Source organism: Mya arenaria, chromosome 2, assembly GCF_026914265.1.
Source record: "Mya arenaria isolate MELC-2E11 chromosome 2, ASM2691426v1".
NCBI lineage: Eukaryota > Metazoa > Mollusca > Bivalvia > Myida > Myidae > Mya > Mya arenaria.
In genome coordinates, this window is record NC_069123.1 from 12,816,586 (window position 1) to 12,830,891 (window position 14,306).

Genomic DNA, 14,306 nt, shown 5'->3' on the forward strand with positions numbered 1-14,306 from the left:
GGAAATCCCAGTGTAGCAGCACCAGATTGTGTGTGTATCAATCATCCATTCTCCCCTCCATCAGCCTAGCCACACTACCAACACCTACCACAGAATGTCCACATGTTCCAGCCAGTATAGGATCCAGGAAATCCCAGTGTAGCAGCACCAGATTGTGTGTGTATCAATCATCCATTCTCCCCTCCATCAGCCTAGCCACACTACCAACACCTACCACAGAATGTCCACATGTTCCAGCCAGTATAGGATCCAGGAAATCCCAGTGTAGCAGCACAGGATTGTGTGTGTACCAGTCCTCCATTCTCCCCTCCATCAACCTAGCCACACTACCAACACCTACCACAGAATGTCTACATGTTCCAGCCAGTATGGGATCCAGGAAGACCCAGTGTAGCAGCACGGGATTGTGTGTGTACCAGTCCTCCATTCTCCCCTCCATCAACCTAGCCACACTACCAACACCTACCACAGAATGTCTACATGTTCCAGCCAGTATGGGATCCAGGAAGACCCAGTGTAACAGCACAGAATTGTGTGTGTACCAGTCCTCCATTCTCCTCTCCATCAGCCCAGCCACACTACCAACACCTACCACAGAATGTCCACATGTTCCAGCCAGTATAGGATCCAGGAAGACCCAGTGTAACAGCACGGGATTGTGTGTGTACCAGTCCTCCATTCTCCTCTCCATCAACCTAGCCACACTACCAACACCTACCACAGAATGTCCACATGTTCCAGCCAGTATAGGATCCAGGAAATCCCAGTGTAGCAGCACAGGATTGTGTGTGTACCAGTCCTCAATTCTCCCCTCCATCAGCCTAGCCACACTACTAACACCTACCACAGAATGTCTACATGTTCCAGCAAGTATAGGATCCAGGAAGACCCAGTGTAACAGCACGGGATTGTGTGTGTACCAGTCCTCCATTCTCCCCTCCATCAGCCTAGCCACACTACCAACCCCTATACACAATCCAGCAATGTGGTTTAAAAGTTGCATTGAAAATCATCACATTCAAGTTTTGAGTACAAAGGCCAAACAATTACATTTCCTATTGTGCTTAGTAATGACGCTAAATAACACTTAATCAAGCTTAATTATATTAAATTTAAACAAGCCTTGCATGTCTTTTACTAGAGCCAGGCTTGCGCTTATAACAATGTCTGTCAGATGTACAGCCAAATCCTGTTCTTTCGATCACAGGAAGACTGATCATATAACTGTGAGCCATGAAAAGTTAAAGCATAATAGCATAATTATCTCCATGGTATACCTTGATACAATATGGTAGTCATGTTGATTACAAAATAGCAATATGGATACATATCACATACACATTTGTACAATAATCATGCCAACGAGAAAATCGACCACAGATAGTTTGAGCCAATGGGATATTTAAATCTAGTGATCTATTATAGTGCATTAAAGTACTCTGTACTATTTTCAAACTAAGGTTCTTTGGTTGCTGAAAATACAGAAAAGCAGAAGAGACTACAGTAAAACTGTGATCGCTCGAGGTCGCCAGGGACCGAGCCAAAACCTCGAGGGAACCGATGTTTCGAACGAACCGATTTTCAATTTTCCAGTTTGATATGAAATATCTTTCAGTATATTTTAAGTTTGAAGTCCTCAAACAGATTGTTTACTAAGACACCGATTATGTGTTGCGTTGAAGAAATCGCTAATGCATCAGTCATTTGTAACCACGCCCCCCCCCCCCCCAGGTCCGGGGAATAACTTTGACTTTCGTCCAGCCAACCCCGGGTAAAATCCACGCCCTGCGAGGACGAACAGATGGTTAAACCCCGGCCAAATGCCCCCGCACCCCAGAGACTCTATATAAGGCCCAATCTCGGCTTTATTTGGTGCTATGACAAAACCACCGCGGTCACCCGGCCCTGCGGGGCCACCTGGAAAGTAAATACACAGCACTTTTCCCCGGCTATCCCTGGTATACCCGGACCTGGGGGGGGGAGGGGGCAGTGGGGCGTGGTTACAATTGACTGGTGCATAATATGTTCAAAAGTTGATGTAAACTAAATGTAAAATGCAAAAGAAAAAAAAAAAAAAATATATATAGAGGATATTTGTTTATTTCAGTGTAAGATCGTATTTTATTTCATGAGTGTCATAGAAAAACATTTTCACGAGTGGCGAAGCCACGAGTGAAAATGTAGTTTTTTTATGATCACGAGTGAAATAAAATACGATCTTACACTGAAATAAACAAATTTTCTGTTTCTTTTATGCTTATTTTTCGGAGTTTTATTTGTTTTTTATTTATTTCTGAATTACCCCCTTTTTTGAAAAGGGTGGGGCTTCACGCCGCTACCCGTGGGGCGCCCCTCATGCATAATTATAGCTGTCAACTTTTTTACTTTCGGTTTGCTGAGAAATAGTTCTCTGCTATTCATTCTTATAGCTTAATATTCGCTCGTTTTTTATTGCAAAGCTTTATGAACAGTAAAAAATGAAGTATTATTAGTGCACAAATGTTCCAAAAAATAATGAAAACACTTTTTATTTTGACCAAATTACTACACCGCTATTTATAGAATGAAAACATTTGGAAGGTCAAATGTGTTAGCAAAACAAATGTGGATACTCATTGGATTTTAACCATTCTTCTTAGTTTAAGACTGCATATACGCGTGTTTTTATAGTAAGTTAATATACAGTCATCTTACTGTCAGAGACCAGTCTGTTTCGCTTTAAATGTTTGTTTTCCAGAAGAGTAAATGCCACGCTAGTTTGTTGACACATTTTGAGATGTGGGTGGGGTAAAAAATATTGGATCTATCTGTAAATTGTTGTGTGAATTCTCCAGGAAGCTCATTTTACGTACTACAACGGTTAACAGTTCAAAATACATTTGATCGATGCTATAAAATTTTATTGATGTTCGAACAGTTGTTTTTGTCTGTAATTTGTTTGGAATGAAAGCAAATGTTCGAACATTCAGCTTCAAAGATCAGTAAAATGTTTGATAAACGGGATAACCGGTAATAAACGGTAAGTTGTTAATTTCCAATTATATATTTATTTAAAATTATAAAATATCTCTTTATCTTTTTTAACCTTTTTTGACATAATTTACAGAAGTCCAGTGTTCTGTTTTGACCAAGGCAAGTACATGTAACAACAAAGGATTTTAAAAGTAGTTCTGAAAATTGATATTTTCACTCCTTATTTTGCAGTAAAAATATCAAATTGATATTTTCACTGTTGTTATTTCACTGTTAAAACCCCATATTTCATCGTAAAGCATGAAAGAAATAGAAATGTTTATTTTAACAAAAAAGCACATTTTCGTAACAAGCAACATTTGAATGACAGTACATATTGTGGCATTAGTCAGATTTAAGTTTCGCAAAATCAAGGATTGTTGATTGGCGCATCTTGTCGGTTTCGCGAATATGTTCAATCGTAATGTGACGTGACAGCGTACAGTGCGTCTGAAGATCACGGTCAGCATCGGCAGTGAATTCAAAGAACCTTTAGACCACATCTAAAGCGTTAACTTCTCGGCATTAACTTCTCATAATTATCATCTCAAATGCCCATATCAACTAATATCGGCCATGCGTTAACAGTGAAAAACGGTTTTTCACACCTTATCAAATTGCCTTTCAACTGTCATTGCAATTTTTACAACTTGCGAAAATTTTAACACCTAGCAATTGTTTGTTTATTTTGGAACACGCGTTCGGGAAAAAGTGTGAAATTATGTCCTCGAGGGAGCCATAAGGTTTTGTGCACGATTTGTGTAATAGGGACCGAGGATATTGCTCGACTGCTCGACATGATTAGGTTTCGATGCAGCGTGGGTATATTTTATATGAAAACAGAAGGAAAAAAGTTCGGGACCAAGCTCCGACCTCGAGGGAACGCCGGTTCTCGAACGACCGCTTGTTTGAGGGAACACAGTTTCACTGTATTACCTTTGCTCTGAATTCAAATAGATTTCTTTCTGTTTAAACTTGCCCAGTGAAGAGCATGGATACTCATAAGACAACTGTCCTGGGTTTAAACAGTACAAAGGACTCCTCCCCAGTACTACCCACAAAGCTGAACCCCATGCAAGGAATGGGGGTCATTGGCACCATTTTAATTAACATTTTTGGTGTGACAAGGCTGGTGTTTAAACCTGCCACCTCATCTCCAAAAGCAGATTCTCTGCAACTGAGCTTATTGGTGAGGTCAATGCATTAAAGAGGATATAAATAATAATCCTCATTCCTACAAACCCTCTTTACAGAAGTGTTAATAGCAGTCTAAGAAGAAGCCTTTTTACAATAACCTACATACATGTTAATTTCGCTACAAATTTCGCTTACCATTTGAAATAATGCAGCTAATATTACAGCTTCCAGCTACACAGACATACTGAAATAGAATACAAAGGTAAAGAAGAAATCTTTTGTGCAATCAAGAAGAAAATATATTACAAGTTTCCAATGTTTTATCCAATTAATTTCTATTGCTAATTTTTCAAATATAACACAAGGCTGATTTCTTTTAGTATTCGCGCAAAACAAACAAACTTTAAGTGTTTCGCAATCAAATACTTACAGCTAGCAAATAAATGAAATGTTTCTGAGCCAAAGGAGATAACTGGTCTACAGCACACTGGTGGTCCACAATGGCTTGTGCCAGGGCAGCTAATTGTTCAGGTGATAGGATCCTGGCATTGAAATAACAAAAATTATCAAACTGAAACCAATCGTTGAAATCAACATGAACCCAGATTTTATACAAACTAACTGCAAACTCATATTCAATGACTTAAATGTTATTTCCTTTCTTTATTCAGCGCCTGATTCGATAACAAATTATGTATGTATGTGGGAAGTGGGTTATTTCAAAAAGTGCTGTCCCCTCACAATTAGTTCTTGACTTATCCCTTATGGGTTCTATATATTGGTGCATAAATATGCCCCAAAATTAACTTGTACAACAGGCTAAAAGAACGTGTACATGTGTCCAACTTCCACAATCTCAAAAAAAAAATGTATGAAAAAAACATTTTGAAATAATTTCCAATTTCATTTTTAATCTATTTTGGCAAAATAAGGGTCTGTAGACTAGCTAAATGAAAAATGAAACAAACAGTAGCTAATGCTTCATATCCTTTGAACTGTGCTAAGAGATCTTACCTATTTTCCAACTGCAGGTCTATATAGAGGAGGAGTAGATACGACTCCACCACTGATTGTGGAAGAACACTGCCTCCGAAAACTTCCTGCAGGTCTGCTACCTTCCCTGTTCAAGTATAAACCATTTCTTTATCATGCAACCATGTACCACAAATTATGAAAACCAGCATTAAAATTACTCTGCATCCATAAAACATCATTACTGACCTTAAGGTAACTATAAATTTATTGCGAGAATTTCATCCCGTCCGCCCCTCTTTTTTCCAAAAATGTAAAGCTAGGGTCTGTAATTGTGTATCAGTCCAGACCGTCCTGGCACAGGTTTTATTCATACCCATGTGTAGATGTATAACATTCACATTTAAAAAAGGAGAATTGTTATGATCACTTTCCAGGTTCATCTAGAAACACAAGTGTTTGTCCCTTATGTAATAAGGAAGATAATGAACACATATTCAAGGGTGAAACAGCCATCTAAAATAACAAAATAAAATGTCACCATTTAAAAAGAAATTTGGATGAAAATCTAGCAACTAATTTATATTGGCCTAACATTACCACCAAATTTCTGTTTTTCAATAAAAGTTCAATATTTGCGGATTTTTTTTATCAAAATGCACAACAGACTTTAAGGATTCTCATGGAAATATGAATATATATATAGCCAATGTCTATGAAAGTAACATACCAGCTTACTTACAATTTAAGCCATCTAATGTGAACCTCCCAGGCATGTCCATGTTCGAGGGCAGCAGTCCTTTACTCTGACAACATATCAGCAGCAGGGACAGCACATTTCCAATTGATCTTGTCAATATGCCGCTGCTAAAATAACATACATGTACAATTATTATAGATATAGAAAATAATATATCAACTTGATTTTGCATTTTTTTTTACACAGATTTCCATAAAGTGTAAAAAGTTTGATGGTCAAACGGACAGGCAAATCTGAAGATTTCATCTTTCACCAAAAATATTTGCACATCACAAACAAACAAAATAATATAGAGTAATCTTGTTACAAATTAATATGATACTTAAGGTTGACAGTTAATAATGAAACAAATGTTCTTTACAGAACTTTCATGATTTTTTTTTCAATGAGTCTTATTTCTAAATACCTGTATGCAACAAAAAAATATAAAAAAAACACCATATCATATACAAGGTCATCTCTGGCATCAATATCTTTCAAACTAGTACAATATGTCCGAATTGTTAATTTTTTTTTAGATGTCTTGACCAACTACAGCCGATGCATGTAAAACATTGAAAAGACTCTGATGATCAAATAATGCTATCTTTTACCATAAAGTTTAATGCCAAAATATGCTGGTCACCCAGGCCGTTGTTTATAATTAAAGCTGCTGAATCAGTACACAATTTGATAGTCATGGCACCTGCAATCTAATACTAAGCAGCTTCTATTGTGTTCAGAACGAATATTGACATACATGTCGCTGCACAATGATTGGTAGCTGAACACTTACTTAAACTGCTGTTTCAACTCTAGCAGACTGGTTAGAAAGCCAGCAGTCAACAGTTTATAGAGAAGTTCACTGGTTGCCATGGTGTCCAGGTCATCAAGGTCAGCCAGCAGGTTTAAACACTGAATGTACCACTCAGGGCTGTCACCTCTCTCCCAGGACAACTAGTGAATAAACAACACAAACATTAACAATATAGAGGGGTTCACTGGTCGCCATGCAGAGTTTGAATTTAGACTCGCATACTCGCAAAATGCGAGCGCCATTTGCGAATTGCCAGTGACTTTTATTCAAGCTCGCAAAATTCTGCGAGTGGCTTTTTCTAGACCACAAAATGTTAAAGGAAAGTAGAATAAACATGAACTTAACTCCGCTACGTAGTCGAGTGTAAACAACCTATAAGTGGCATGTTTACACTACCAGTATAAAGAAGACCATACAGAGTCACGTTCTAGTAAGTTTTCAAAAATAGAACAAATACGGAAAAGGCTGAGTTTTATCTCAAATCTTTCCGGGATGCTCCGAAGCATGCATAATACAAAGTGAATCAAAGCTCAATCATTGGCTAAATTTAGCGCTTGCGCGCACTAAATGTAAACCCCAGGCCTAAAAAAAAAATTGTTTGGTTAGGGTTACATCCTTTTCAAAAATAGGTAGGGTAGGTAGGCTTTTTTTTATTTTTTTTTATTAGGCTTTATATAAGAATGTCATTTTCATCATTGGAGAATGGTGTTAAAGTTATCTTCTATATAAGCAATTAAGGTTTTAAACTACATATTGAAAAGCAAAAAAAAAAAGCAAAAAAAAATTATTATTTTTTTTTTTTTTTTTTTTATTTTTTCATTTTTTTTACTGACTATAAAAACGTTAGGGTCGGCGCCTATTCCGTAGGTAGGGTCGGGTAACCCGAACCAAATGTATTTTTTTTTTAGGCCCCATCAACCTTTGAATATATTTCCGCCCAACTGTCAAAGTGAATAGACTTCGGCGATCGTTATATTTCATGGTCCAAAGCATCCACGCTACATTTACTGTTGCTTTTATTTATTTTAAATTTATAATGTTATTGTTTTTAATACTTATATACTTAATGAAATCTGTAGCCTGCTTGCCGAATGGGTATTACCCGATGGCGGTGGTAAATATACAAAGTGAACGATGTCAAATTATTAGACAGCTTTGTTATCAAAAAGCGGCCAGCATCTGATGAGTCTTTCCGTACCCCTCAAAAAGAATAAGCCATCAACAAGTTCTACTAGTCGAGTCACTCAAGATTGATACTTTTTAATATTCATAATATATGTCTTAGGTGTATATTTCTACTGTAATTAGACAATATTATAAGAGAATAAAGCAAATAATAAAATTGCAAGTTGATTTTTTATTTGCGAGTTGCCTCAAAAAGCACTCGCAAAATTTTGCCTCAAAGTTAAATTCAAACCCTGCCATGGTGTCAAGGTCATGAAGGTCAGTCAGTAGGTTCAAACACTGAATGTACCACTCAGGGTTGTCACCTCTCTCCCAGGACAACTAGTGAATTATATAATAGACAACGAAAACATTATCACTATAGAGGGGTTCACTGGTTGCCATGGTGTCAAGGTCATGAAGGCCAGCCAGCAGGTTCAAATGTACCACACTGGGTTGTCACCTCTCGTCCAGTACAACTGGACAACAAACGGTGAGGAAAATAAATAACTGGGCTATCAATATCTTATAACAATAACACAACATTGAAATAATATCAGATGGCTATAGATTTTAGGCTGTAGGCCACAGGTCCACAGCCCACAAATCAAACTCAGGTATTGTCTTTTTGACATGAGGGTTAAAAGAATTAATGTGCCAGAGATAACAAAATGGAATGTATGTTATAATGTGGTTTAAAATGGTGCTAATAAAATACCTAAATATGTTCATAAGATTGAAGCGTTATTGTAAATTCAAAAGCAAGCCAAGAAATCTTTTAATTAGTCGTGGTGAGGAACCGAACAGAATAGATTACTATAAATAATTAAACGGAGAAAGGATGTGTTTACTGAAAGACCCTGTCTTACTTTATCTACTACACCCAAATAAAAATTCATCACAAGAACTCAAAATTACCATCAGGAGCAAAAATTACCATCATGAGAGGGATACCCATATCATCTACAGCAGCCAAGACCGTGTGTACAAACTTTTCACTGGAACTTCCCGACTGGTCGTCCATATCTGGGACAGCAAAACTGCTCTCACACAATGAATGATCACCAGCACACTAAAACATCAACAAAAGGTTGCATACAGGTCAGTGAAAGGACTTGCTAAATGTTGTAATAAACATGTATACCAACTTTTATGTTATCGTCTTTTTTTAAACTTTTGAATGACATTTAATACAAAGCCATTACATCAACTACCAGCATCAAGAATATGACAAACCCTTTCTTTGCAAAACTAGACTTAAGCTGAACTCCCCAAGAATTCTTAATATAATATATCACATTTAATATTTCTATTTTCAGATATGCTTTATGCATATACAGATATACATTTTTGTACCTACCTCTAAACACAGCTTTACACAACTGCTCAGCATTTCCATACATTTCTGTGTCTGCTCAACCCACATATGTCTGTCCCCTTGGCCCCTTTTTGTCCCTGACCTCTGACCAAGGTCAGCCCAGACATGCGTGGTTGCTTTGGTAACCAAGTCACCAAGGTCATCGAATGGAATTGGAGTCAGTAAATAATTTTTGCTGAAAGTGTTAAAAGCTACAGAATTCAGTTTTCACAGAGAAACTACCCATAATTATTTCAAAATAACACAATACAGAATAAACTAATAATTATGCACACATGTTTTTTCAAAATAAATTCAGAGATAACCCATATTATATAAAAGCAATCTTTCTCTGCCAACAAAATTAACTCCACAAGGAAAAACTAAAACTCAATTTTTTTCTGTGATAGCCCTGGAAAAATCTCCTAATATTTCTATCTTTACAACTGCGAAACCACACGATAATTACCTGAGCAGTGGTGTTAGTGTATCCATTGCCTGGTAGAAGACAGCTGGCTGTTGGTGCTCCAGCCCCCCTCGCACAACACACAGGCATTTCTGGACCACACCCGGGCTCACAAACAGGGGCATGTCACTCGGGTGTCTGGGAGGAAATGGACACAATTGTAACATACTGACTATTCCAATAGAAGTTAATGGATCATTTATAATTGAATGTCCCTTCTTTGTATATATAAAGTTGGTCTGTATATCAGTATATTTTATTTAACAAATAGTGTGTTATGACATCAGCGGTCCATATCATATTTTAGCCGGTCCGGACCACGCCAAACCTTGGCTAACACCTCGGTCCATAAACACCTTCGGGGGCTGACTAGCCGGTCCTTATAATGTCATATGACCCGCAGTGGTGTGTAATATTATTAAATATGTTCTAATGTAACTTATAACAGTTTCTAGACTAACAAGTAAGTTCTAACACTAGTACCGGGTAAGAATAAAATGCGTGAACAAGCCATCTCCATGCCAGTCTTACTTGGTGAGCACCTGTGCCAGTACGGAGAAGCCCAGCTCTAGTAGGTGAGGGTTCTTCATCTCCTTGGCAACCGTCACAGCTCGCAACAATGACTCCACACCTAGACATAAACATACAATAATGAATAAAAGTTATTCAGCAACATTTGGTATTTGCATACATGCCATATTACTGGAAGACTTCACAGTGTATTTATGCCCAGAAAACCTTGGGATATGACACCATCTAGGTGGATTTTCATTCTGATTTTCATCATCATTAATCAATCTGGCATGGGCATTTTCAAGTTCTACTGTTAAAAGCATTTTATCTAAACTAGAACTTTATTTCAGTTGACAGTTGTTGTAAGAAAAATATTTTACAAAGCAATTCTATTTTACACTTTTCCCAATCACATACAATTGTTTTATTTCTGACTGAATTTTATTTACCATCCCATTCTAGGAACCTGGTTATGGAGCAAAGATCCAGGTATCCCCTTTTGTATTTGTTTCTAATCGTATGTCAATCATTCATTAATTCTATTAAATGGGCTTGAAGCCTTTACAAAATAAAATTTCTAAAATGAAAGGGCCAGGCCTCTTTTTTGCGTTAATGCAGTAAATGACTTTCTCTAAACATTACCATACACTGCATGGCACCTCTTGTAGAACTGTCCCAGTCCTGATAAAGTCTTCAGCACTTTGAAGATGCTCCTAAAAAATAAGGTGACAATGTTTTTCAAAGAATGAATATTCCATACATTTGATAGCAAATTTAAACACATTGCATTTTTAGTCCAGTATTAGTCTGAGATAATATGAGCCGCATCGCGCGATTTTGGGCCTTTGGACATAAATATTACAAATGAAATACTAGTAATCATTAATAAAAAAATGCCAAAAATTTCTATGTTAATCAATTTCTTCCAAACTTCTTTCTTTTTAAGGCTTGGCATTGGTGAGTCATTTTCTCGACAATTTATGACCATTGGTTTACTCATGTTTCCATAGCAACCATGGATTTCGTCCCGACATATTTTGCCTGCATTAATAGTCTGTGTTTAAAACTGCCAAATGTATTAAAAATACAAAACTGATTATTTTTATCTTAATTTATGGTCATTGAAGATTCTATGATAAGAAAAGAATTTAAATTATAAGCTAAATGTGATATTGATAAGTTAATTTTGCACGTCATTTGAATAATGTGCTTTCGTAACGACGTCATTTGAATGACGTCAAATTTAGTATTCAAAATGTGCAATACATGGTCTTACTTGTAAGCACGTATCTTACGCAATTTAAGTGATATCATCATGAAATTTTCAGAATATCTTCCTGAAATATAATTTCATTCAAATACCTTAAAACATTGTAATAGCAAATATATGTCCGAAGGCCCAAAATCGCGCGACGCGGCTCATATGCTCCTTGGTATCAATTTGGCAAAAATGTGTAAAAGAAAAAATAAACCACCCATTAATGATTTAGAGTATTCCAAGTGTGCATCTAATTTTCTGTTATAGCCACTTCCTGTTCCTTAATGATAAGTCAGAAAATTAACTGTCTGGAGAAATAACAATAGTAATTTTCAATGAAGCAGGCTACAATCATAACAAAGAATGAACATTTAAGAGCAGAGTAACAGTTCATGAATACTCAAACAAGAGTGCCGCACAGCAAACACCAACACCAGTCTGTCGTTTTCAGTCAAAAAAAAGAGGAATACCTCGACTATTATTTAAGTCAAATAGTTACGGGCCTTGCCTTACATGTGATTTTTTCTCTGGCGATTTGTATACAAAGTTTAATTTGAATATCTTGAATGGTTTTTGAGTCATTGCCAAGGTTATTTAAGTCTTTGCATGCTGACAAGGACAACAACACCACAGCTATGACAATACTTCAAACTTTTTTTTTCGAAACACAAAAACAAAACTCATAACATTTCATAAGGTACGAAATCAAAACAATGCAAACTCATCCGTGGTCATACTCTATCTGAAATGTTTGCTCCGTGTTCAAGGCTTCAAACAGAAACTCTGTCAAGAATCAGGTTTAGATATGACTTATATAGCTGAACATAATAAATGTCCTATAATGTACTAAAGTCGAAATAGTATTAGTCATAAAGCACATGTTCACTGTCAAATGTTGAAAACAAGGGTGTTGTGAAACTGTTTGTTTAGATTGATCCGAAATGTTAAAGCATTTTGATTTAAAAGTTGTATTAGCACTGCTTAGGTTAATGTTACAGATTTATAATCACTTATTCATCTAGTATAAACTTATTTATCTAGTATAAACTTATTCATCTAGTATAAACTTATTCATCTAGTATAAACTTATTTATCTAGTATAAACTTATTCATTTTTACAACAATTGTAAATCAAGTTTGAACTTAATATATTAATCACTCTCATTGGCATGATGTTGCACGAGAGTGTGGTCATGTGCTGTGAGGGAAACCAAAGTACTCGGAGGAAACCCACTTGTCTGGTTTGGTGACCACAAACTAATCCCACATGCCCCCAAGCAAGAATCGAACCTGGGTCGCCTAAATGAGAAGCAAGTGCACCACTTATTCATTTAAGATCTCTTGAAACCAAGTGTTTCCACAAACTTCAGTACGAGTCCTCTGCAACATCGTACAAAGCCATACAGGTGGCTGAGCAGTGACTTTTTTTAAAACTATTTTTACCACATGTGCCTTGCAAAATTGGAAAAGTCAACTGTGGGAAAAATATAAAATCAGGCCAAAATGGCTAATATAATGGAACATATAGATGTTTTAACTTTTTTATGCATACATTATGCTATGAAAGAGTAAGCCTTGTCAGGATTTTGTTTATATTTCAAAGAATTCATTACTTTTTTATTTATTAACGTAATCTGCATTTATCAAATTGGGAAAAAATGTTTGGAAAAATGGACAGTTTTTCGCAAGGGGAAACAGTATTTAGAAGGCAGCAAATTGCACCAAAAAAAAAATCACTGCTGAGATACACATTTTAAACAAATACAAAATAAATAAACCTGACCACAATGACAGAAATGCATAGTGTACTTACCCACAAGGTCAGACTGCAGCACCTGGGGTCCATACGTCTCCCCGGCCACGGGGTCAAGTAATTGGGCAAGGACATGACATGCCCCCACCTGCAGCACTTCCTGTTTAGAGAGCAGCAGCCGCTTGATACAGGCCAGCAGACTCTGGTCCCCGGCCTGGACAGACATCAGGCCTGCAACCCCACCCACCCCCTGTATCAGCTTCTTCAACAAACCTGCACAATGGTGGAGAATCTCGTACCGTAACACATTTATGAAAGTTGAAAGTGAATACTCTCTATTTAACTATTAGGGTTTATTTCTTCATACAAGGATAATTTCATAAGCATCCTCCAGATACAACATGAACAATCTCTCAATATTATCATACATGCCATATCCCCCGGTGGAAGGAAAAATCCCCAAAAATTTCGATCCATCCCCTCGTCTCCCGATGGGAGATAAAAATCACCCGGAATTAAAAAAATATATATATTTTAGAGAGATTTTACATCAGGCAATAATGACAAAGTGAAACCACAGTATGTGAGTGAATCTGAATGTAAAGAAACAACTCCACAAGGGTGAAATGACTGTTTAAAAAAGAGACTTGAACAACGAGTGATCAATTAATTTGTAGTAATGGTCAAAGGCAAAGAAATATTACTGATTTGGAAAAGGAAGAAAATAATAATATTGATTTCATTCCATTATTGTCTGAACGTCATCATAGCTGATAGAACTAAGCAGATTTTTTTTTATTAGACTTTGGAGGAAGGTAAATTTAATTTAATTGTCTCGGAAACATATTTTTCCAATGACATATTTTGTTTTGCAAGTGCATTACAGTATGACATGACAGTGTATCATAAGAATATGATAAATCATGACATAAAATAATTCTGTAAAATGAAAAAGTTAGAGGTTTTCATAGCAAAATATATATGAATACATTGTTTCGTACTTGCATTTATAAATAATACTCTGAAATTTTGCCATCTTAGACCTGCTAAAAAAATTCTCCTGAATACTACCAAAATCCCCCTGATTTTTCAGCCTTTCTGAACAAATCCCTAAGAAT

General features: G+C 36.5%; 1 protein-coding gene across 1 annotated transcript; it reads right to left on the reverse strand.

Moving 5' to 3' along the window:
- Positions 1–150: 150 nt before the first annotated feature.
- LOC128206173 (meiosis inhibitor protein 1-like) lies at positions 151–14,224 on the reverse strand. Its single transcript, XM_052908480.1, has 14 exons — positions 14,209–14,224; positions 13,249–13,461; positions 12,173–12,218; positions 10,820–10,890; positions 10,196–10,295; positions 9,668–9,802; positions 9,202–9,394; positions 8,779–8,913; positions 6,657–6,817; positions 5,864–5,988; positions 5,164–5,269; positions 4,580–4,691; positions 4,345–4,393; positions 151–966 (listed from the first exon to the last, which is right to left on the reverse strand). Exons 1-14 carry the CDS (start codon positions 14,222–14,224, stop codon positions 164–166), a joined length of 2,265 nt encoding a protein of 754 aa, XP_052764440.1. The 3' UTR covers positions 151–163.
- Positions 14,225–14,306: the final 82 nt, after the last annotated feature.

What these genes read in the sequence shown, in the direction of transcription:
- LOC128206173 (XM_052908480.1), bottom strand. An exon ending in GAGCAAACATTTCAGATAGA is followed by an intron (nt 10,891 to 12,172) that starts GTATGACCACGG and finishes CTTATTTTTTAG; the next exon opens with GAGCATCTTCAAAGTGCTGA. An exon ending in GTGTAAAGCTGTGTTTAGAG is followed by an intron (nt 8,914 to 9,201) that starts GTAGGTACAAAA and finishes TTGATGTTTTAG; the next exon opens with TGTGCTGGTGATCATTCATT.